Source organism: Coenobita brevimanus, chromosome 2 (assembly GCF_032717465.1).
Source record: "Coenobita brevimanus isolate Jiangsu-jjx chromosome 2, ASM3271746v2, whole genome shotgun sequence".
NCBI lineage: Eukaryota > Metazoa > Arthropoda > Malacostraca > Decapoda > Coenobitidae > Coenobita > Coenobita brevimanus.
In genome coordinates, this window is record NC_136955.1 from 31,153,853 (window position 1) to 31,180,863 (window position 27,011).

At 40.5% G+C, this 27,011-nt stretch overlaps 1 protein-coding gene across 1 annotated transcript in view; it reads right to left on the reverse strand.

The window, feature by feature from the left end:
- Positions 1 to 1,135: 1,135 nt before the first annotated feature.
- Positions 1,136 to 27,011, reverse strand: part of LOC145392063 (cytochrome P450 2L1-like) — a 135,491-nt gene continuing 109,615 nt past the window's right edge. Inside the window, exons 7-8 of the mRNA XM_080266522.1 lie at positions 21,082 to 21,226; positions 1,136 to 1,320 (exon numbers count right to left, since the gene is read on the reverse strand). Coding sequence (XP_080122648.1) covers positions 1,136 to 1,320; positions 21,082 to 21,226 — 330 coding nt within the window. The remainder of the gene's footprint in view (positions 1,321 to 21,081; positions 21,227 to 27,011) is intronic.

Here is a 27,011-nt window from a genome sequence, read left to right on the forward strand (position 1 = left end):
TTAAGAGGAGCCTGTGGAGTCACATGGAGAGATAGGCTGACGAATGAGGATATAAAGGAACGTTGTGGTGTGGATGTGGATGTGATAGGAAGCGTTATGAGGAACACACTGAGGTAGTTTGGCCATGTGGAGAGAATGGAGAGTGAAAGACTGACGAAGAGAGTGTATGTGAGAGAGGTGGAGGGGGGAAGAGGGAGGGGGAGGCCGAGGATGAGATGGAGGGATGGGGTGAAGAGGTATATGAGAGAGGGGGGTGTGAGTTGGGAGCAGGGCAGTGAAATGGCGGAGGACAGGGCGACTTGGAGGCGATTTGTTTGTGGCCACCCCAAAGGGATTGAGGCGTCTGGCGATAGATAGATAGAATCCCCATAAATTATATCAAATAAATAGTGGATAATGAACCATAACATGAAAAACAATGGCTTTTCCCGAAGTGTCAAAGGTATTAGAAATGAAACCTATGAGCGATGTGTAAATATTTTATTCACGTGCAGTTACGACTGTACGAACATGTACAAGGAGGCCAGAAGTGGACAAGTCACCGACAATGTATGGGGATGAGTGTGCATCCATGGCGGGGGACAGGGCGACTTGGAGGCGATTTATTTGTGGCCACCCCAAACGGGATTGAGGCGTCTGGCAATAGATAGATAGATAGATAATTATATTCATCCACCCATAACGCTGCCCTCTTTTCTTACAAATTCACAGGGTGGAAGGGCTTTAGGAAAAGGAGTAGGAAAGTATAAAGGCTGAAAAATTAGCAGAGCATCTAGCCACGCTTAAAAAATCCAAAGATTGTGACTAAAACCTGGGATGTTGGTGATTTGAAGACAGACATAGATGGGTCAGATTTGGGGTTGATGGTATTTTCCTCGATGTCCGATGTCAATACCCAAATGTCCAAAAACTTTTCAAGATAATTACCTATAACTTGAATTGGGTGAAATATGTAACTGGTTTATTGATGCTGCTTATAAATTATATTTTTCGTTTTATGGGATATCACTTGTACTGAAGGGTAAATGAAGGCAATATCTAACCCATAAAGTTTGCCATGAGTCTCTTAGACTAAAGAAAACTGTGTTAGTACCAAGCACATATATAGATTTCATCCCCTGATTAAAAAAGTTAATCATTCGCGGACCGTGATCAAAACATCCTGGGTGATTGGAGAGTGGAAGAGAGGCAAAGCTGGGTCAGGGTTTGGGTTGATGGTCTTGCCTGGCGGGGAGCTGAAGCTGAGGCTCTGGAAGATCACTGAGACAAAGATGAAGAGCTCCATTCGTGCCAGACTCTCGCCCAGGCAGTTTCGCTTCCCTGTAGCAGAGTGCAAATGTTAATCCCTTCAATATGGAGACGTCTTTTGATGTTTATTCTTGTACCTTTAAACTATCTATCTTTCTATTACCAGACGCCTTAATTCCACAAGGGGTGGCCACAAAAAAATCGCCTCCATGTCGCCCTGTCTCCCGCCATTTCACTCTCCTCCCTTCAGCTCACACACCCCTTTCTTATACCTCTCCATTCCATCCCTCTATCTCATCATCGGACTCTCTTTCCCTCGACACCTCTCCATCTCTCTATCATACAATCGCCTAGTTAGTCTCTCGCTCTCCATCCTCTCCACATGTTCAAACCACCTCAATGTATTTACCCTAACACTTTCCGCCACATCCACATCCACACCACAATGCTCATTCACTTCATCATTTGTCTGTCTCTCCGTGTAACTTCACATGCTACTCTCTTATAATATATTTCCCTTGCCATCACTCTTGTGTTCTTCCAACAAGGTCCAAGCTTCACTTCCATACATTAGAGATGGTATCACAATACCATCATGCAGCGAATTTTTTACTTCCATGCTCACCCATTTCTTATCGCTGTTTTCAAAGAACCAGCAACCTTTCTTCCTTGAAGTACTTTCAAGAACTTCATCCTTCAAATTTCCATCCTTACTCATCACACTACCTAAATACATAAATGCACTCACATTTTCCATTTCCTCATCATCCAGCTTCACTGTACATTGAGTGACTTCTCTTTTGTCAAAGACCATAACTTACTCTTCAATACATTTACCTTTAGATTCCGTTTCTTACACACACTCCCAAATTTATTCACCAAGCCTTGTAGCTCCCCTTCGTGTTCACTTAACAACAAAGTATCACCTGCAAACAACAGTACAGGGAGTTTCCAACCACTGCTCTCTTTTATTAGGGTCACTTCAACATCCACCGCTCTACCTTTTATCTTTAAACAGTTTTATTTAAACTTGGTAAGATCTCTCATGCTGAGCAGAACAGTGAAAGCTGTAGCTAACCCTTACGGTTGGAAGAGTTTCTCTTTGGCTGAATATATATCTCAACAAACAGCAACAATAACATAGGAAATACGCCACTAGACTTAAGGATTAATTCGTGAGAAACAAGAGTAAATCTGTTTGCCGACAATGATCCATTACCTGGCGGTAATTTCCTAAGACAGCGCACTACAATGAACCTCGGACACCCCTAGGTTGAGTCTAAGCCGTTATCCCGGTGTGTGTGTGTAAACCAGTTTGACCAACAAGTGCCCAGCTACCAGGATGTGGCTTCTACGAGATGTGTGTGTGTGTGTGTGTGTGTGTGTGTGTGTGTGTGTGTGTGTGTGTGTGTGTGTGTGTGTGTGTGTGTGTGTGTGTGTGTGTGTGTGTGTGTGTGTGTGTGTGTGTGTGTGTGTGTGTGTGTGTGTGTGTGTGTGTGTGTGTGTGTGTGTGTGTGGTGTGTGTGTGTGTGTGTGTGTGTGTGTGTGTGTGTGTGTGTGTGTGTTTCTTAAGTAATTGTTCTTACCTAATTCTATCTTTACAGGAATGAGTCAAGCTCGTACTGTCCCTTGTCTTTAACCATATTTATCGTATATATCCTTAAAATTGTGAACTGTTTTGGCACACAATATTTCATCCGGTAGTGCATTCCATTGATCAATTGCTCTATTTGGGAAACTAAATTTCCTAACGTCTTCATCACCTCTCCTCTTATGCAGTTTTTTTGCAGTGTCCTCTTGCTGATGCTTCCCCATAGGTTAAGTAATCATTTATGTCTATTTTCTCCTTCCCTGATATCCATTTATATAGCATTATCATGTCACCTCTTTTCCTTCTTTCCTGTATTGTTGGTAGATTCAGTTTATTTAGTCTTTCTTCATAACTTAGATCCTTTAAGCTTGGTATCCATCTTGTAGCGGCCCTTTGAACTTTTTCAATCTTGTCTATGTGTTTTTCGAGATGAGGACTTCAGACTACTGATGCATACTCCAGGGCTGGTCTGATGAATGATGTTATTATCTTTCTTAGCATGTCTTCATTTATGTATGTAAATGCTATTCTCATATTTGTAAGCAGTGTATACATGTTCCGTACCTTCTCACTGATGTGGTCAGCCGGAGAGAGTCTGTTATTGATAATCACACCTAGGTCCTTCTCTCTTTCTGATGTGTATAGGGTTTTATTTCTTAACGTATAATCCCAATCAGGTCATTTTCCACTTTTACCAAACTTCATTGCATGACACTTGTCCACATTGAATTCCATTTGCATGTATTACTCCATTCATGAAGTTTATTTAATTCTTCTTGTAGCCCTTTACAAGAGTCTGTGTTAGTAATTCTCCTTTGTATTTTTGAATCATCTGCAAACATATTTAGATGGCTTTCATTTCCAGTGTTACTGTCTATATCATTTATATACACTAGAAACATGATTGGTGCCAGCACTGAGCCCTGTGGTACTCCACTAGTCACTCCTTTCCATGATGAGTAATTTCCCCTTAGTACTGTTCTCATTTCTCTTATGAGAAAATCTTGCATCCAACAAAACAGTTTGCTTCGAATTCCTCCTTGATGGTACAGTTTCCATAAAAGTCTTTGGTGTCGTACTGTGCCAAATGCTTTCTTGAAATCTAAGTAGATACTGTCCACCCATCCTTCTCTTTCCTGTAATGTGTCTGTTACTCTGTCATAGTAGCTCAACAGATTAGTAACACATGATTTTCCTTTTCTGAATCCAAACTGTTTTTCTGTTATCATATTGTGTTCTTCTAGATGATTTACCCAAGCTTTTCTTATAAGCTTTTCTAATACCTTGCTTACAACACTGGTTAGTGATACTGGTCGGTAGTTGAGTGGATTTTGTCTATTCCCTTTCTATAATAAGGGAACGATGTTTGCTTTCTTCCAAATATCAGGTACTTTATATTGACTCAAGGATTTCTTGAATATTAAAAATATTGGTTTACATAACTCCTTTGCACAATCACGTAGCACCCAACATGAAATTTCATCAGGGCCATTTTTTCCTTTGCCTAATTTACTTAGCTCCTCCTGCATTACTTTTTCTGATGTTTGTATATCTGGTAGTGTGTGTGGGCATGCATGTTCCACATAATTCCTCTCAAAATTGTTTTCCTCTGTAAAAACTGATTGGAATTTCTTGTTTAGTGCTTTACAAATATCCTTCTTTTGTGTATAGGTGATTCCCTCGTCCGTAATGGATTGTATTTTATCTTTTACTTTGGTTTTGCTTTGCTTCTGATGTAGCTGTAAAATAGCTTCCGTTGATCACTACTTTTATTTATGATATCCTCCTCAAACTGATTTTCGGCTTCACTCCTTATTCTTGTATAATCGTTTCTTGCCCGTTTGTAATCATTATATGCCCTTTCACTACTGTGTCTTCTATATCTATTCCACAACAAATCTTTTTTTTTCTTTTGATTTTTTACATTCTGTATTAGACCATTTCTTTATTTTCTTTTCTGCTTCTTTGTGTTTTGGGATGTACTTCTGGACTCCTATTTCATAAAGTTCACAGAATTTTTTATATATAGCATTTAAATCTTGTCCTTTAAGCTCCTTTCCCCAATCAGTTTCTCAGAAGTACTTCTTTAGGTCATGATAGTTTCCCTTTTTATAGTTTAGGCTCTTTTTGTAACTTTCATTGCTGTTAACTATGTCATATGCTACCCTGAAGTTGCAATTTAGTACTGCATGGTCGCTTTTGCCGAAAGGAGGGTGCTATATTAAATTGTCAATATCGTTTTCTTGCCTAGTAAATAAGAGATCTAGAATTGAGGGTACATCGAGTCCTCTATTTCTGGTGCTTTCCCTTACATATTGCGTTAGGAAAAACTCTTCCACGAGATCCAGGAGCTTTTGGCCCCCCAACAGCTTTCTTGGCTTATTACATCTAGAGTATTCCAATTTATATTTGTATTAAAATCTCCAGTTAGTATAATTCTTTCCGATTTCTCCTCCATTTTATGTAGTAATGATCTTAAACTCTGAATTGTATTCTCTGCCAGGTCCTCATACTCGTCTCTCTCCCATGTGTTTGACTTGGGTGGCATGTACAAATTGGCTACAATTACTTTCCCTTCAGATGTATTGATCTCTACTGCAATCACTTCTACTTGTGAGGGTATATCTAGTTCTATTTCTTTGCCTTTAAGATTTTTTCTTACTTAATATTATAATTCCTCCTTTTTTTAAGTTCCTATCTCTTCTCCATGTATTATATTCCTCAAAGTTTAGGATGTTATATGATATCCTTGGTGTTAATTTTGTTTCAGTTAGGAATATTATATGTAGTTCATTTTCTCTGACAATCATTCATCGCTAATAATTCAGATACCATTCCATCAACATTTGAGTACATCAATTTAATCATCTTGTTTATATACTTGTCATGACTTGGTTCTAGTACATTCCTCCTTTTTATTCCCTCCTGTTTATGTACCACTTTCGTACATGCAATCCTATTACTTTGTAAAAAAAAAAAAAATGTATTCTTCTCCTCTGATCTTCCCTCATTTTTTGTTTTTGCTTCCTCCTCCTTCTCTTTCAGTAATTCCAGTTCCTCTTGTGTTAGGCATCTTTTTATCCATACATTTTTGAACTCCTCTTTTTCCATACGATTATTTACATTTGTTAGTATCTCTTCCACGGTGTTTACACTCTGGAAGGTTACCTTTAGGGGGCATGACTTGCTTCTCTCATATTTCCCTAACCTTTTGTGTTCCTCTGTGTCTTTACTACAGATGCCCTCTGATACTTCTTTCAATATGATCATTACATTTGCCATCTCCTTTTTGTCTCTTGAGATCTTGTTTTTTTTTACTTCTTCCTTTTCTATACCAGTGATTACTATAGATTTGTTGATATCTACTGAATCTCTAACTTAGGATTGTTTTGGAGTATTCTTTTCACTTCCTTTGTAATGCTTTTTTCTTCCTCCCTTGTTTCTAAGTCTTTCTTTACTTTCACCATTTCAGTATAAGTGGTTTCCACATCAATTTTGTAGCTTTGCACAGCTTCATTCACCTGTGTTATCTTCTCTTCAATATCACTGCTCTTGTCTATCAGACTGCTTACTTGCCTAATTGTCTCTGTATCATTTTTTAACTCTTCCATAATACTCTCGTGGTTGACTACCGTACTTGCCATTTCACTAATTTTTCTCCTAAGTGAACCCAGTTCTACTGTCAGTTCATCTACGGTTGTCTTTCTTGTTGACTTCCTTTCCTAATTTTTCGATTTCTTCCTTTTGCAAGTGCATCTGTTTCTTAATTTCATCAACCTCATTTTGAAAAGCCATCTCTAGTCTGTGTACTTGTTCCACCAGTTTATTGTGAGTCTCCATTTCAACCAGTTTTTGGTAGAAATCATCGTCCTACTTTCTACCTTTATCCCTTTTCTTTTCCAAATTTTCTTTACTAAAGTATGTGGTCATGTTGCAGTACTAAAAGCACATATAGTACTTACATTCCCTGGGGCAGTTGTAGACAAAACAACTGATCAGCTGATTGTGTGCATTCTTACTCTAATTTGTTTTCTTTTCTGTTTGAACAAGTCTTGCTTTAAGCTTCTTTTATATATATATATATATATATATATATATATATATATATATATATATATATATATATATATATATATGTATATTAGAACACCATTTAGTGGAACCTGGTACAGAGCTTGACTCATGTAAAGATACTAATTTAGGTAATGCCACTGGCCAAGTTGGCCGTGCATGGAGCGGTGGCGGCTTGTGTCTGGTCTCCTCGGTGCCTCGTGTGCGTGTGTGTGTGTGTGTGCGCCAAGAACCCTGCAAATCAATAGATTGGAGCTTTAACAAGGTCTATAGGTTACCATGGGCCTCTATGTGTACTGTAGTAAAACCTTTGGTGGCATGGCAAAGAAGATTAAACATACACAGGTTGCACTGTGTGGTAAGGTAAATGGTGCAATAAGATTGGAGTGCCTTGATCTTTAGATATATATTGAATTCAGTTTCACTGTTATAATAAGTCTGTAATATTCCATTCCTAAAGACGAACTGGTTGATGAGATACATCGTCTATAGTCATTGTGTGTTAGGAGAAGGGAAAGTTGTATGGGAACCTACTGTAGGTCCAAGAAAACCATCAGCAAATTCTTTGCATTTACCACAGACCTGTCTTGTGAGGAAGCAGCAAAACTTGAGGTAGCCAAGTCACTGAGAAAGGTTTAGAATTATTGGAACGTATGAGTTTTGGTATATGGAAATGACAGGTGTTGTTGTCGGGACAAGAGTTTTAGTAACAAGCACAAGAAAACTGCATAGCCCTACTTCACAGCAGGTGACTCTATAAAATCTACAGGCTTAGAGCAAACCCAAATAATACCACAGTTAGTCCTTATATATACACATATATAACAAAACCGTTGACAGCCCCCAAATCTATTAGAACATGATCTTGATCCTGATGATCATATCACCATTATCATCATCATCCGCCTAGAAAAAGACTGCTCTTCCAGCAAGCTTCGGAGTGGGAAAATGGGACTGATTTTCATATCTCTCTCTCTCTCTCTCTCTCTCTCTCTCTCTCTCTCAAGCTATTTTACTAATTACTTAGCATTTCGGAGGCAGTACAAGAAAGAGAAAGGAGTTAGATTCTTAAAAACTAAATAGCTTCACATTCAGCACAGGCCTATTGTGTGCATAGAACTGCACAGTTAATGTACCTTAGATTTAACGTAAATAGTCTGACTAACTCATACTGCATAGTAAGTCCACTTTCTGTCTAGTAGTGAACAGATCAGTAAAATAATATACAGACATCCTATTATTATTATCTTGCATATGAATATATCTGTTTCCACGATGGCATACTAATGAAATGTGCACAATATTCTATCACTTATTAATCATCACCTTGCCTAGAGTATTCATACTTCAAGCAAAAAATGCCTGGCGACCGTTCCTCGTAATATGTATTGTTGGATATACATTAAAAAGCTAGACTCCCTACGAGAAGTACCTTACCTTACTGAAGGGTAGACGTCCTTTATTCTTTATAACGTAACAAGGTCTTGTGAAAAATTTCTTCTTATTAAAATCATGCGTATGACTGTATTTGACCCCCTGATTCTGGTGACGTACTTTTATTTTTGCTGCGACCAGATGATCTTATTTCTCATAAGAATTTCGGAAGAGCAGGAGTTAGATATAGCCGTAACTGACGTCTTAACAATTAAAGAGCTTTTGAAATTTACATACAGTTGCCTAGCACTAGACTCTATCATAATAAAATAAGGATGACATTGCAGTGAAGTGGTTAAAATCTTACAATGGTATGTGGATGGGGGCAGCACAATACTCTACCAAAATATTAGTCTACATTTTGCCTACAATACATTGTGGTTCAGTTAATATGCTTCATAGTTATTGGTGTAAGATATACTATACATAAAAATCTATAATTCATTTGAGAACTATCTCATCGAGATTGAAGGACAAGTATCAGTTCCATCCTTCTTGGTGAAGGATCAATTATCGTAAGCAAAATTTTTTCTTATCACTTTCTATCTATCTATCCATTGTCAGACGCTTAAATCCCGTAAGGGGTGGCCACAAACAAATAGCCTCCATGTCGCCCTGTCCAAAGCCATTTCACTGCCATGCTCCCAGCTCACACCCTCCTCCCTCATATACCTATCCACTCCTTCCCTCCACTTCATCCTTGGCCTTCCCCTCCCTCTCCCTCCATCTCACTCGCATATACTCTCCTCGTTAGTCTTTCGCTCTCCATCCTCTCCACATGGCCAAACCACCTCACTGTACATGTATTTCTCCTAACGCTTTCTATCATATCTACATCCACACCACAATGCTCCTTCACTTCCTCATTTGTCAGTCTGTCTCTCCACATAACTCCACATGCTTCTCTCATATAACTCATTTCCAGTATCCACTGCTTTCTCTCTTGACTTGTGTCCTTCCAAAAAGTTCCAAGCTTCATTTCCGTACGTTAGAGTTGGTATCAAAATACTGCCATGCAGTGACTTTTTTTTACTTTAATGCTCACTTCCCTGTTCCTTATCATTGCTTTCAAGGAATCAGGAATCTTTCTTCCTCGTAATACCCTTTCAAGCACTTCACCCTTTAAACTTCCATCCTTTGTCATTACACTACCCAAGTACTTAACTGCACTCACATTTTCCATTTCCTCCTCAACCAGCCTCACAGTAAATTCAGTGACTTTTTTTCTCTCAAAGACCATAATTTACTCTTCCCTACATTCACATTTAGAATCCGTTCCTTACACACTCTCCGAAACTCGTTCACCAAGCCTTGCAGCTCCCCTTCCTCTTCACTTCACAATACAGTATCATCTGCAAACAACAGTACAGGGAGTTTTCAAACACTGCCCTCTCTCATTAGGGTCGCTCCAACATCCACTTCCTTACCTTGTACCTCTTTTATAACCCCATCCATATACAGACTGAACAACCAAGGAGACATGACACATCCCTGTTTCAGTCCAACATTCAAATAGCAAAATTCGCCCAATTCACTATCCACATGCATTGCAGCCTTAGCTCCCTCATGCATACTCTTCACGGTATTCAACAACTTCCCATTTAATCTATACATGCTTAATAATTTCCACATTCTTTGTCTGTACACCTTGTCATATGCTTTCACCAAATCCATTAACCCGTCACGTCCCGAGGTTTTCCGCACCTATGACATCCCCCAGTCTCAAGCCTTTTTGGAAAAAATTTTTTTTTGCTAAAACTTCCGCTTAGGTCGAGAAACGAAGGAAAATCACAAAGAAAGTGGTTCCCGCGGTCTATAAGTGGTCCGTACAGGTGCGGTTCCCCCCGGCAGGTATGGTGTTCTCTAATGGGCTGGATATGCATTTATGTTTTCTATGGTAAGGAATAATGGGAGAAACAACACACAACACCTCTATATTTATTGAATTTGAACTAATAAACAATAACAGTAACAATATAATGGATTTCAGACACATATATATGAAAAATAAGCATTGTACCATCGCGCGAGCATAGCAAGTTTGGTCCGAGTCGTAACATGCTATATGCTAAGTGTCTGGTATGAGTCAACCTATCATTTTTTCTACTTGTATACTTCTGCTTCAATGACATTTTACCAATTACAACTGTTTGTAAGTGTTTTCAGATGTTTTCATTCATTATGATGACATGCAGCATAAGTATAGCACACATCAGCTTAGTAAACGCACTCGCTGTGACTCGTATTTCAACATACCAAATTGTTTTATCACTTTCCAATTATTTTCCCCTTTACATAGAACCTTTCCTCCACCACTGTAAAGGTTTTCAATTATTTTCATTCATTACGAGGGCATTTAACGATATGCTAGCGCATATTCACGTAGCAACCACGATCTCAAACACTCGTGTTTCATCATCTACTTTATTTATTCACTCCACTTATAATTTCCCACGTACATTACACACGTTTACACCCCTATAATGCACTGTACATACTTACTGTCATTATTTATTCAAGTGAGCGTGAGAATATCGCCTGAAAATACCATCGCAAGGAATGTTTCGACAAACATAATACTCACACACTTATATACTAATTCACTCACACACTTATATACTAATTATTCACTTTATCACTTGCCGACATTTATTTTGACTAATACGTACCTTATTCATTCAACTGAGCGTCAGGAAATCGCATCTCTATACACACGCTATGAATATTTGACTTAGAATATATATCATCACTTACAATAATTTGAACTTATATTATACCCGTAAGAATTTCCAATAATAATAATTATATAATTACGGGCCGTATTTATTGCACTGAGCGACAGAATATCGCATCATAAAACCCTCGCTATGTAAGTTTCAACTTACGGCAGATTTATATACTTACATACAATGTTTTCACTTATGTTCTACCCGTATACACTTTATACTAATATTTGGAGATCAACATGACTGATAATTTCACTGAGTGTCTGTCTGTCGCATTTACCTCATAATTTCTGCGTCCTTTCGCATTCACACCATACTAAAATTGCATCAACGTGTGATATTCACTAAAACATGGGTGAATACAGAGACCCACGTCACACTGCACGCACTCATAGCGGGTGTCCTTCCTCTGTGTCGTCAGTCTCACCTGGGAATTACTGCACACGTGACACCTGCGTTGGGGCCTAGGTCTGTTTGGCTGGGGAGGGATAAGAGTGGGGAAATGGCGGCCGGATATTCTCTGGGGAGTTTGGGCAATATGGGCAGTGCGGGTGCGATGTTGGGGCCTTTCAACAGCATACTTTGCAAAGATTTCTCCTGTGAGCTCCCTTACAAACCCTTCAGATGTTTCCTGAACTCCTGTGGTCATGGCGTGAAGGTGGTGGCAATTCAGAGCAGTGATATCTAGCAAGTGAAAGAACAGTTTTTTATACCACTTCATCGTGGTCCTGGCACACTCTACCGTCGATATCATGGAGTCTGACTGGTCCACGAGGCGCATGTTTATATTGTAATTCATAACACACTCAGGTTTCCAAACACGACGCCTGCTCTCGCTACGGTAATCTACTGAATCAGTACGGTGCATCAAGGGGCGGTGAACCGTGGACAAGAGGCTTACTTCTCTGTTGTGGTTCCACATTGTTGCAAGGATGTTGTTGGCTTTGAAGAAGACAACCTCATTCCTTGCAAGTTTCCGCCCTACCTTGGCCATGTGATGCCGGTTCACCTTTACGGTTCCACAGACTCCCGTTTCATGTGTGTGAAGATAACGAGCGAGAAGAGGGCTAGTGTACCAATTGTCGAGGTAGAGAACGTGACCACGATGAAGGCGGTCTTCTATCATCGTCTTTACCACTGCTCCCGACAGTCCAATACTTCGATCTTCTATTATGTCTGTCTGTGCACCGGTGTACAAGACTATGTCTTGCACGTATCCAGTCCTACAGTCGCACATAACAAAGATCTTGAACCCAAAACGGTGCCTTTTGCTGGGTATATACTGTCTGAATGAAATATTGCCTCTACACAACACGAGACTCTCGTCTGTGACGAGGTCTCTATAGGTATAGAATGAGGAACAAAAGGTTTGCCTGAGGTGATCAAAGACCAACCTAATTCGCCTCATTTTATCAGTGTTGTTTGCATTTGCAGGGTCATGAGCATCATAGAAATGGAGGCGACTTAGAATTTGTTGAAACCGATTACGGCTCATCACTTGACCAAATACTGGGGTAAACATAACAGGGTCCCTAGTCCAGTAAGCAGGAATTCTATTTTTTCTTATAATACCCATGAAAAGGACCAGGGCAAAAAATAAGAACATTCCTGGAAGGGAGACAGGGTAATCATAGATGATAGAATGCCTACTCCTTGTTCCCAATCTTTCACTCTCTAGGCGCTGGGCGCTTGCAAACAGGTTTGTTTGGTATACAATCTGATCAAGAAATGCCTCACTGAAAAACAGGTGGAAAAAATCCAACCTGGTGGAATTACGGTGAATTCCTGGAGCAATGCAGCCAGATCGCCCCTGCTCAGTGAAGGGGTGAATGAGGAGAGAAAAATCACTCCCATCCTCCCAATCCCACGACACAAATCCCTCGTCCCCATCAGCCCCATCATCGCCTTCGTCTGGGTGGGGAGGAGATCCTGGTTGGGGAGGTGGGGGAGAAGGAGTGCGGAGGGCTTCCCCACTGTCACTCCTCTTCCCTCTGCCTTTACCCTCTCCCTTTCCCTTACCCTTACGGCCTTGAGGAACATTAGGGGGCTGTGAGGATGAAATAGGGGAATATTGGGGAGCAGAAGACGTGCTGGGGAGTGGTTCCTCCCCACCTTCCCCCTCCATAACAACACCACGTGCTTTCTCACGCACCCTAGCTCGACCACGTGTTAGGGGATATTGGGGAGCATAAGACGTGCTGGGGAGTGGTTCCTCCCCACCTTCCCCCTCCATTACAACACCACGTGCTCTCTTACGCAACCTAGCTCGACAACGTATTAGGGGATATTGGGGAGCATAAGAGTGCTTTGGAGTGGTTCCTCCCCACCTTCCCCCTCCCTCACAACCCCACGTGATAAGGAACGCACCCGCACTGGCCCACGTGATCCACTACACCGCCTCACACTACGTAGGGAAAGCAATGACTCACTCACATCACTCTCACTTTCCCTAATCCTCCCTGGACTTTCCCTTTCACTCCCCACTCCCTCCACTTGACTTCCTAGCTCCCCAAACAAAATGCTAGGCCCATGCCTGCTTATACGATGTGGTGTGCGCTCTGGGCCACGATGTGTTATTACCTCCCATCCATACCACGTGGCAGAACGTCCCACGGCTCCGTCATCGTCTTCGTCCTCGTCCTCGAATTCTGGTTCCAAATCACGTTGGGGATAGGGATAGGATATTGCACGTGCCTTCTTTGCCTCCTGCCCCTCTCTAGCAGCACGGTAAGTCACGTACTGCCGTTTCCTAGGAGACGGAACTTCCTCGTCACTGCTGGTGGTTTCTTCCTCCTCTGGCTGCACATAATCCTTGTCCATATCCTCATCGTCCAGTGGGGAATCACTGTCGCCGGTAAAGGTGTCCAGGGCGACTTGAATTTCGCTGTCTGAGAGACCTCTCTCAGCCATGTCTGAGCAGGACCATGGCTACCAGGTGAGTGGACGAGTGGTGGGCTAGCGCGGGTCGCGCGGGGTCGCTGAGTGTCCCCGCCTGGTGGCAGGTAGGGGAAGGTCATGGGGGGGTACGTACCGCAAATCAAGCGCGAATTTTGAAAATTGTCGAAGTTATGCAAATTGCAATTGCACAACGTACCGGTACGTCGCCAGGACTGGCAAATGCAAATCGTTGCAATGTACCCATACGTCGACGAGACGGAGCGGGTTAAGGCCGCATACAACTTCTTTCCCTTCCCTAGAATCTTTTCCATTGTAGACCTAAGAATGAATATCTGATCTACGCAACCTCTTCCTTTCCTAAAACCTTCCTGTTCTTCCTCAACTAATTCCTCTATTATTTTCCTAGCTATGATAGTAAGTATCCTACCATATATACTTTTCTTATCACACTAAGAACACAAATGCCTCTATTATTACAACACAGTTCTTTTTCCCTTTTTCCTTTGTACAGGGGAGTAATTATACCTGACTTCCAATCCTTTGGGGTTCTCCCTTCCTCCCAAGCCAATCGGCACAACTTCCATATCCATTCTACTGCTTTTTTCTTCTGCATACTTCGGCATTTCACCACACACTTCATCAATTCCTAGGGCTTTCCCCATTTTGACTTTCTTCATTAGTTTCACTGCTTCCATCCTACTGATTTCTTCCTCTCTTCTCCCCCCTCCCCCCTCTTTCTCCCAGTTAATCCCCAGCCACTTTTACTCATAATACTTTCATTCTTTATGTTCAACAATTCCTTAAATTATTCCCTCCATCTGTTCACTTTTTCTCCCTTCTTCACTAGCAACCTACCATTTTCATCTTTCACTCTCCGACTTACTCCATTATCACTCTGTCTTACTCTCTTTACCTCTTTCCAGAACATTTTCTTACATACCCTCCATTTTACACTCAAATTCCTTCCAAATTCCTCATCCACTCTCTTCGTACTATTTTTTATTAATCTTTTCACCTCTCTCTTCCTCTCTTCCGTCTCTTACCTTCCTCCACACCCCTGTTCCTTATCCACTCACTAGCTACTGTATATGCTTTCTCCTTTTGTGCCACAGCCTGTCTCACCTCTTCATTCCACCATGCTGTTCCTTGCACCCCCTTTCGCTGTCTCTTCACCCCACACACCACCTCACATAGCGCACAGTTTTCTTCTGTGCATATCTTGAATATACCTTCCACGTCCCCCATCTGCTCCAGATCATATTTACCCAACTGCTTCTCCACTTCTCTCTTATATTCTGCCTTTTTTTTTTTTTTTTTTCCCCATCTTGCAACCTTTCTACTTCCTCCAGTCCTTCCCTTCTCCTACTCCTCCATTTCATTTGAACCTTGACTTTCATCACCACCATGTGGTGGTCAAAAAGTCCATTCCTCCAACCTTTGTATGCTCTTGCTTCCATTACACACCTCATTCTATCATCCACACACATATAATCAATCAGTGCCTTCCGTTCATTCAGTTCACCACTCACCCTTTTCATCACTTAATATGAATACATGTGGATCATTCTGTGTCTAAAGAGGGTATTGGCTATCAGCGACCCCCTCCCTGTACAGTTGCCCACTAGAGCACTGCCATTCTCATCCACTTCTGCAGGCACACCCCACTTTCCAGCTACTCCATCTGCCTTCAAATTCCCTACTTTTCCAAAATTCCCTACTTTTCCATTCATATCTCCAATCAAAAACTCTCTCTTTCATTCCTTTCAAAATTTTCCATGCACGCTTCCATATTTGTCCAGAATTCTTTCATTCTACTTGCACGATTTTGTGTTTGCGCATAAACACTCACAATCTTCCACATTCGTAGTCCAACTTTCAGTCTTACCCAATCAATCCTTGTGCTGACGGATCCATACTCTCTTATATTCTCCTTCAATCTCTTGCACACAATACAAAAGCTGTATATAAATACATTAAAGTTGCTCTGGTGGTAAATGGATAAAAACAGCACAATATTTTATCAAAATATTACTCTACATATTGTGCACTGTAGCAACTTCATGTTCAGGAGATACCCTTTCAGTATGCACTGTCAGGTGTACAGGGTGTACGCAAAATGTCAGAGCTCTTTCCATTTGGGAAAAATTTGTTACAAAAGTACACGCTTTTATCGTTTACCGGTCTTGTGTGTGAGAATTTATTAAACACTTTGTCTGTTAATATAAAAGGTATAGAAGCTTCACACAGCCATCTTATACTCGCTAAAGAGATAATGTCATTAAGTGCATGTCAGTCGCACTTCCTTGAAGCACATACGAGTATGTCTCTCTGTTATAGTTATGCCACAAAATGAAGCACAGCATTAAGCGTGGTAGATTTAAAATTAATCAATTCCTTCCGTGAAAAGCAAATTTATAGATACGTTTGACAACGACTACCTTCAGAAAATCTTATACGAGCTTGGTACCACCACTTTTGAGGAAATAAAAGTGGAATCAGAGGAAAATGAAGAATGTGCATGACACTTTTTGCTGCATTTAACATTAACTACTTTGCTAGAGAAGAATGGCGTGACACTGTGGCACTGATAAGACCAAACGACTTTAATGTCTGGTTAAACAAATGTTCCACAATGCCATCCCTAAAAACAGGATGGCATTGGACTGCAAGTGAATGTCACCTTCCGCCTGCAGTTCATGTAAAAATGAGTCTGAGGCAACATCTACAGCAAAACGACAACACAAATGTACTTCATCAGTTGCAGTAACTGCACTCAGCTGTGGACTTAGTTTTAATAAATATCTTTTTGCACCAGGGTTTCTCTTGTGACGTCACTGTAGTATGAGACGCCTCAATGTGTGGGTGAATGTGATTGCCAGAAGAGATACAATATCTGGTTAGCGGCTATTAAGCAGGTATAGGAAATTTTAATGCTTTTCAATTAATTAACTATAAACTACAGCTACTTCTTCGAAAACAGATGTTACTGTAAATGTACGTAATTTGTTACTAGTATTATCTGAGTATGAAGCACCTCAAATAGTATATTCACCAGGGTTGGGTCCAAGTACAGTACTTGTACTTGGTACTTGGACTTCAGTATGGTTTTTCATGTTCTTGTACATGTACTTGTACTTGGTTTAAAATTTTGGTTGTACTTGTACTTTGGCATTAAGTACTTGAAAAAAAATACCAAGTACAATCAAGTACATTATATTTAACAAAAATTTATATATTCTATTGGACTTTATAAAGGTATTATTAACCCGCTGTGTTCCGGCAGATTTTCCACCACTGACCCCCGCCAATCCCGGCAGATTTGGGAAAAAAAAATTTGTTTGGCTCAAACCTCTGCTTTTGGTGAGAAACAATGGAAAATCACCAAGAAAGTGGTCACCTGGGTCTATAAGTGGCCTACACAGGTATACCTTCCATACACCTGGTACCGTGTTCTATGGAGGTGCTCTGTGGCTGTCACATTTTCTACGGTAGGGCTTAGTGCGGGAAACCATTCAAAATATGTAGATATTTATTTATTACAAACAAAAAAACATGTAGTACAAGAGTATACTGGTTTTTATACAAAAATAAAGGTGAAATAAGCATTGTTCCATTGGGTGAACCTAGCGAAATCGTCTCAATTGGTCAGTGATGATTAGCTAACATTGTTGTTTCAACATACATTTCATTTTTTCAACTCGCATAATACCTTTCCAATAACATTCTACCAGTTTCCACTTTATAGAACTGTTATCACATACTTATAGCCCTTATGATTGTATTTAGCGTAATGTTAACGTATATTTACATAGTGAACACACCCGCTATGACTGTTGTTTCAACATTCATTTCATTTTTTCAACTTACATAATACTTTTCCCTAACATTATACCTGTTTCCACTTTATATAGCTGTTATCGCATATTTACAGGCCTTACAATTATATTTAGCATAATGTTAGTGCATATTTGCATAGTGAGCACACCAGCTATGCCTGTTGTTTCAACTTACATTCTATTTTTCCACTTACATTATACTTTTCCACTAACATTACACCGGTTTCCACTTTACATAACTGTTATCACATATTTACAGGCCTTACTATTATAGTGAGCTTCAGATTATCGGATATTTACATAGTGAGCAAACTCACTATGACTACTGTTTCAACTTACATTGTATTGTTCCACTTATATTATACTTTTCCACTTACACTGTACCAGTTTTCACCTAATATTACTGTTATCACTTACTTACAGACCTTACTATTATAGTGAGTGTCAGATTATCGCATATTTACATCACTTGGAGCATCAAATCGCAAGCACACACAGTATCAGTAATGCACTAACATGTGGTATTCTTTGAAACATGGCTCAAAACACAAGCCAATGTTGCAGTCCACACACTCGTACCTCGTGTCTTTTCTTTGAGTGGTTTCTCTCACTCTGGAACTACAACAGGTGTGACACCACTGCTGGGGTCTAGGGCATTTCGGTTGAGGAGGTATGGTGCTGGGGAAGTGCCGTGCGGTGAGGCGTAGGGGAGTCTGTGCGGCAGTGGTGGGGTCTGTCCTCTGCATACTTCGCGATGATTTGGCGGAACAGCCCCCTCGCAAACCCCTCGAAGGTCTCTGAGGTTCCCATCGTCAAAGCAAGGAGGTAGTGGCAGTTCAGGACCGTGATATAAACTAAGTGGAAGAAGAGCTTTTTCCACTTCATCATGGTCCTGGCACATTCCACACTGGAAATCATGGACTCGGACTGACCCACTTGCCTCATGTTGATACTGTAGTCCAATACCGACTCAGGTTTTCAGATGTGGCGCCTCCTCTCGTTGCAGTAATCCATAGAGTCTGTGCGGTGCATGAGGGGGCGGTATACCTTCAATGGGAAGGAAACTTCCCTGTTGTGGTTCCACAGGGTGGCGAGGATGTCATTTGCCTTGAAAACAAAAAAATCATTCTTGTCAAGTTTCCTCCCAAGCTTGACCATATGCCGAAGGTTTCTCTTTACTGTACCACAGACTCCGGTGTCGTGCAGGTGTAGGTACCGTGTGAGAAGGGGGCTAGTGTACCAGTTGTTCAGGTACAGCACGTGCCCACGATGAAGGTACTCCTTTATCAATGTCTTTACCACGGCCCCTGAGAGTCCAATACTTCGATCTTCTATTATGTCTGTCTGTGTGCTGGTGTACAAGACTATGTCTCTCACATAACCAGTCTTACAGTCACACATAACATAGATCTTGAACCCAAAACGGTGACTCTTGCTGGGTATGTACTGGCAAAAAGAACTATTGCCTCTCCACAACACGAGACTCTCGTCTATGACAAGGTCTCGATAAGGATAGAAGGATGAGCAGAACTTTTCCCACAGGTGATCAAATACAAGCCTTATTCTCCTCATTCTATCTGTGTCGTTGGCATCATAAAAGTGGAGGTGGCTGAGAATTTGCTGAAATCGATTCCGGCCCATTACTTTCCCAAAGAAAGGTGTGCTGGTTATAGGGTCCGTAGACCAGTATGCTGGAATTTGTCTTTTCCGTACAATATCCATCAAAAGAACCAGGGCTAGAAAGATGTACATCTCACTTTGGTAACTTGGTAATCATACTGGAGGGAGTGCCTGCTTCTCCTACCTTCACACTTGCTTTCATGGCACTGGTTGCTTGCAAAGGTGTTAGTCTGTTCCACAATCCACTCCACAAACTCCTCCCCAAAGAACAGGTGGAAGAAATCCACCCTGGTGGAGCCGGCGTGGCTTCCTGGAGCCGTGCAGCCAGACTGCCGTTCCTTAGTGGAGGGGTGAATGATGGGAGTGAAATTACTCCCATCTTCCCAGTCCCACGACACACTACTGTCCAGCCTCGTCCCCACCGTCACCTTCGTCGGGGTGGGGAGGAGAGGGTGGTGAGGGAGGTTGGGGAGGTGGAGAGCAGCCCCTTTCCCCACTCGCGCTCCTTTTCCCTTTCCCTTTTCCTTTCCCCTTTCCCTTCCCTTTCCTTTCTTTCCCCACATCACGGGGCTGTGGGGAGGAAGCGCAGGAATATTGTGGGGTCAAAGATGTGCTAGGGAGCAGCCCCTCCTCGCCTCCCTGCTGCCTCACACCACGACTTTCACTTTCATCGCTCACTGCGACCACACCATTTTCACTTTCACCACTCCCGCCTTTCCCAAACAAAGCACTAGGCCCATACCTGATTCTCCTCCTCACCGCCCCTTCAGCTACCCACGGCGAAATCCTTTCTCTCCCAAGCCACGTGGTAGCACCACGTCCCACGGCTCCGTCCTAGTCCTCGTCCTCACCCTCGTCCTCGCCCTCCCTTTCCTCTTGGGGCTGGAGAGAGGTACTTCTTCATCAACGCTGCTTGTTTCGTCCTCGAGAAGCATGTAATCCTTGTCCGCCAAGTTGTCATCAAATGGGGAATCGCTGTTGCCTGTGAAGGCGTTTAGGGCAGCTTGAATTTCAGTGTCAGAGAGACTTCGGTGCACCGTGTCTATTCAGGGTCACTGCTAACAGGTGAGTGGCCGAGACAAGGAAGTGCGCAGGTCATGTGGGGTCAGGGAGTGTCCCTGCCTGGTGGCGGATTGTGGAAGGTGTCCTGCACCTACGTACCAAAAATCACGCGTGAGATATGAAAAATGTGCAAATGACAGACCTTGCAATTGCAAAACGTATGGGTACATCATCGGGTGTCAGCATGACAAAACATGATGACGTATCCATACGTCGTCAGGTCGTAGTGGGTGACGTAGACTTAATACTCTGTCACAGAAGAAATGGTTTGATTAATAAAGTATATTTATATTAAATTCTAATACACTACTTTCTACCTTAATAACATAACCTTTAGAGTGTGACGATCATTTAATTTCCTTCTTCGAAAATGGAGCACTTTTGTATGGTATAAAGTACTTGTACTTAAGTACAATGACATGTACTTGGACTTGGATTTAAGTAAAGTGGAAAAAGGTTGTACTTGTACTTGTACACATACTTGAATAATTTCCTGGTACTTGGACTTGGACTTAAGTACAGTAGTCTGTACTTGGACCCAACCCTGGTATTCACCCTGCATATGAAAAGTCAGACCACGCGAGTATTGACCTACCAATGCTAAAGGGTAAAAACCCTTCCTTCTTGGTAGTAAAGCGTCCCTCCTCGTCCAGCCAACGCTCCGGCTTGAACTTCTGGGGGTCCTTCCAGTAACGGGGATCATTGTGGATGGACACGATCACAGGACTGATGATGCTGCCCTGGAAAGACAGACATAGAGTAACAGGTAAGCACAAAGACCAACTGATAGACAGTCAGTCAGTCAGCTATACGTCTCACAATGTTTACATATTAATATTGTTAATGTACTGTAAATGTGTACACGAAATGTTTCCGAAAATTTGGTTCACAGCTCTGATCATACAGTATCCCATATTTAATAGAATCAGTGCTAGCCTATAATATTATAGCTTCATAACACAGTGTTACTTCCTTGTAAATAAAGGTTGATACATGAAATGAAATCACAATTAATCACCAAATGTGCATAGATTTACTAGTGTTCTATAAACGTATATGATCAGCCATTGAAATAGCGTAAGTTATTATTACACACAATTTACCAACAATGATTATTTGTCCAGTATTTTAAGTAATATTTTTAAAAATAGGTGTATGACACCCTACTAGAAATGCCTAAACACACACACACACACACACACACACACACACACACACACCGCTCGCTGATGCAGTGGTAACGTTCCCACTTGCCAACTGGTGGATGGGAGTTCGCGCCTCACTCAGGTTGCGAAAAATTTCATTGACGAAGTGGGTGGTTACTGTCCCCCTGGAGCAAGGGGACGGGTGTGTGCATGTGTGAAGGTCACAGCCTTTCCCTTAGATCGGACTATATAAGCTCTCAGCTCCCTTCCGTAAGGGTAAAGCTGACAATCACGACCATCAAGTGATCCTGACCGACCCAGTGCATTCAACACACACACACGAGAGTGTTATGGAAGAGCTCAAAAATGACACAGAGACAATTAGGCAAGTAAGCAGTCTTATAGACCAGAGCAGTGATATTGAGGAGAAGATAACACAGGTGAATGAAGCTGTGCAAAGCTACAAAAATGATGTGGAAACCATGTACTGTATGCTGAAATGGTGAAAGTAAAGAAAGACTTAGAAACAAGGGTGGAGGAAAAAAGCATTAAACAGGAAGTGAAAAGAATAATCCAAAACAATCCAAAGTTAGTCAGAGATTCAGTAGATATAAACAAATCTATAGTAATCACTGGTATAGAAGAGGAAGAAGTAAAAAACAAGATCACAAGAGACAAAAAGGAGATGGCAAATGTAATGAGCTTACTGAAAGAAGTATCAGAGGAAATCTGTAGTAAAGACATAGAGGAACACAAGAGGTTAGGGAAATACGAGAAAAGCAGGACAAGACCTCTAAAGGTGACTTTCCAGAGTGTAAACACTGTGGAAGAGATACTAAAAAATGCAAAGAATCTTATGGAAAAAGAAGAGTTCAAAAATGTATGGATAAAAAGATGCCTAACACAAGAGGAACTGGAATTACTGAAAGAGAAAAGGGAGGAAGCAAAAACAAAAAATGAGGGAAGATCAGAAGAGGAGAAGAAGAAATTTTTTTACAGAGTAATAGGATTGCAGGTACGAAAGTGGTACACAAACAGGATGGAATAAAAAGGAGGAAGGTAGTAAAACCATGTCATGACAAGTATATAAACAAGATGATAAAGTTGATGTAATCAAATTTGGATGGAATGGTATCTAAATTACTAGAGATGAATGATTATGTCAGAGAAAATGAACCACAAATAATATGCCTAACTGAAACAAAATTAACACCAAGGATATCCAATGACAAACTAAACTTAGAGGAATACAATATATGGAGAAGAGACAGAAATGTAAAAAAAAGGAGGAGGAATTATAATATTAACTAAGAAAAATCTAAAAGTCAATGAAATCAAACTAGATATACCATCACAAGTAGAACTGATTGCAGTAGAGATCAACACATCTGAAGGGAAAGTAATTGTAGCCAATTTGTACATGCCACCCAGATCAAACACATGGGAAAGAGATGAATATGAGGACCTGGCAGAGAGTACAATTCAGAGTTTAAGATCATTACTACATAAAATGGAAGAGAAATCGGAAACAATTGAACTAACTGGAGATTTTAATACAAATATAAATTGGAATACTCTAGATATCATTACCCAAGAAAGCTGTTGGGACCAAAAGCTCCTAGATCTCGTCCAAGAGTTTTTCCTAACACAACATGTGAGAGAAACCACCAGAAAAAGAGGACTCGATGTACCTTCAGTGCTAGATGTAATATTTACTAGGCAAGAAAATTATATTGACAGTTTAATATATCACCCTCCACTCGGCAAAAGCGATCATGCAGTACTAAATTATAATTTCAGGATAGCATATGACATAGTTAACAGCAATGAAAGTTACAAAAAGAGCCTAAACTATAAAAAGGGAAATTATCAAAACTAAAGAAGTATTTCTTAGAAGTTGATTGGGAAAATGAGCTTAGAGGACAAGATTTAAATGCTGTATATAAAAAATTCTGTGAATTTTATGAAATAGGAGTCCAGAAGTACATCCCACAGCACAAAGAAGCAGATAAGAAAATACAGAAATGGTTCAAAACAGAATGTAAAAAATGAAAAAGAAGATTTTTGTTGTGGAATAGATACAGAAGACACAATAGTGAAAGGGCGTATAATAATTACAAACAGGCAAGAAACTATTATACAAGAATAAGGAGGGAAGCCCAAAAACAGTTTGAGGAGGATATAATAAATAAAAGTAGTAATCAACCAAAGCTGTTTTACAGCTACATCAGAAGCAAAACCAAAGTAAAAGATATAATACAATCCATTACAGATGAGGGAATCACTTATACACAAGAGAAAGATATTTGTGAAGCACTAAATAAGAATTTTCAATTAGTTTTTACAGAAGAAGAAAAATTTTGAGAGGGACTATGTGGAACATGCATGTCCACACATACTACCATATATACAAATAGCAGAAAAAGTAATACAGGAGGAGTTAAGTAAATTAGACAGAGGAAAAGCAAGTGCTCCTGATGAAATTTCATGTTGGGTACTACGAGAATGTGCGAAGGAGTTAAATAAACCATTATTTTTAATTTTCAAGAAATCCTTGAGTCAAGGTAAATTACCTGATATTTGGAAAAAAGCAAATATTGCCCCATTATTCAAGAAAGGATATAGACAAAATCCACTCAACTACCGACCAGTATCACTGACCAGTGTTGTAAGCAAGGTATTAGAAAAGCTTATAAGAAAAGCTTGGGTAAATCATTTAGAAGAACACCGTATGATAACAGAAAGACAGTTTGGTTTCAGAAAAAGAAAACCACGTGTTACTAATCTGTTGAGCTACTATGACAGAGTAACAAACACAATACAGGAATGAGAAGGATGGGTGGACAGTATCTATTTAGATTTCAAGAAAGCTTTTGACACAGTACCACACCAAAGACTTTTATGGAAACTGTACCATCAAGGAGGAATTCGAGGCAAACTGTTTTGTTGGATGCAAGACTTTCTCATAAAAAGAGAAATGAGAACAGTACTAAGAGGAAACAATTCAGTCATGGAAAGAAGTGACTAGTGGAGTACCACAGGGTTCAGTGCTGGCACCAATCATGTTTTTAGTGTATATAAATGATATAAACAGTAACACTGGAAATGAGAGCTATCTGAATATGTTTGCAGATGATGCAAAAATACAAAGGAGAATTACTAACACAGATTCTTGTAAAGAGCTACAAGAAGAATTAAATAAACTTCATGAATTGAGTAATACATGGCAAATGGAATTCAATGTGGACAAGTGTCATGTAATCAAGTTTGGTAAAAGTGGAAAAAGACCTGATTGGGATTATAAGTTAGGAAATAAAACCCTATACACATCAGAAAGAGAGAAGGACCTAGGTTTGATTATCAATAACAGACTATCTCCGGCTGACCACATCAGCGAGAAGGTACGGAACATGTATACACTGCTTGCAAATATGAGAATAGCATTCACATACATAAATGAAGACATGCTAGGAAGGATAATAACATCATTCATTAGACCAACCCTGGAATATGCATCAGCAGTCTGGAGTCCTCATCTCAAAAAACACATAGACAAGATTGAAAAAGTTCAAAGGGCCGCTACAAGATGGATACCAAGCTTAAGGGACCTAAGCTACGAAGAAAGACTAAATAAACTGAATCTACCAACACTACAGGAGAGAAGGAAAAGAGGTGACATGATAATGCTATATAAGTGCATATCAGGTAAGGAGAAAATAGACATAAATGATTACTTAACATATGGGGAAGCATCAGCAATAGGACACTGCAAAAAACTGCATAAGAAGAGAGGTGATAAAGACGTAAAGAAATTCAGTTCCCAAACTGAGCAATTGAACAATGGAATGCACTACCGAATGAAATAGTGTGTGCCAAAACAATTCACAAATTTAAGGATATGTACGATAAATATGGTTTAAGACACGGGACAGTACGAGCTTGGCTCATTCCTGTAAAGATACAATTAGGTAAGAACAATTAGGTAAGAACACACACACACACACACACACACACACACACACACACACACACATACACACAACGAATACCCATAGAAGGTTAAGTAATAGCTTTAAAACACATACAGGAAAATGCTGGCATCAGTCCTGCTATGATATCCTAAAATGAAACTCTTTTTCTAAAAAGATGTAAAGTGTTTGGCGTTACATCATTTCTATTAGTACCATTCCTGTCAGCAATAAGACAAAGATTGTTGTATTCCATTGATGATCGTAAAATAATCCTCTTTAATATTCTTTTTGGTTCTATAATCTTTCTCGTCCATTATATATATATATATATATATATATATATATATATATATATATATATATATACATCTCTCTCTCTCTCTCTCTCTCTCTCTCTCTCTCTATATATATATATATATATATATATATATATATACTCCATTCACTCCTCTCGCATGGAATGTGACAGGAGTGAATGATGAAGTGAAAGAGAGATATTGTGCAGGTGCTTGAGGATGCAAGGGTGGATATATGCGGATTGACTGAAACTAAATGAAAAGGTGAAAGGGTGAGAGAATGGGAATACAGTTTAGGAATATGTGCAGGAGTTAATGAGAATGAGAGGGCAAGAGAGGGAGTACGTCTGATGATAAGCAAGAAGTGGAAGGAGAATATAAGAGAGTATGGAACAGCAGATGCAAGGATTGTATGGGTGAGGATGAAAGTAGGTTTACTAGTGTGGGCGATTGTGTGTGCGTATGCACCGACAGAGGACCGAGTGGCAAGAGTGAAATTTGAGTTTTGGGTGAGTGTAGAAGCATGTATGGACAAGTTTGAGAGGAATGAGAGAGTGTTTTTGACTGGAGACATGAATGGCAAAGTCGGGAATGTATGAGCGGATGGAGTGGTTGGTCAGTGGGGTATGCCAGCTGAAGTAGATGGGAAAGGTAGTGCTTTGTTGGACATCTGTGCTGGTAAGGGGTTAGCAATAGGTAACACCTACTTTCGGCATAAGATGATCCACAGGTATACATGGAGAGTTATGAGGAGGATGGATGGTGAACTTGTTGAACGAAAGGCAATGACAGACTGTGTGTGTGTGGATGAGCGAATGAGAAGACAAGTGGTGGATACAAGAGTGTGGAGAGGATGGGGGAATGGAATCTCGGACCATCACTTAGTGATGGCCAATGTAAGGCTGCAAAGAAAATAGTTGAAGAGACGAAGGGGAAGACAGGAGGAAACAGTTCCGGTGAGAAGACTGGAGAAATTGCAAGACAGTGAGAAAATGGCAAAGTATAAGAGCACAGTGGAAGAAAGGTTTGGGAAGGTATGAGTTGGAGCAGATAGAAGGGGTGGAAGACGTATGTAAGATATTCACGGAAGAGATAGGCGCAGCGTGTGAGGTG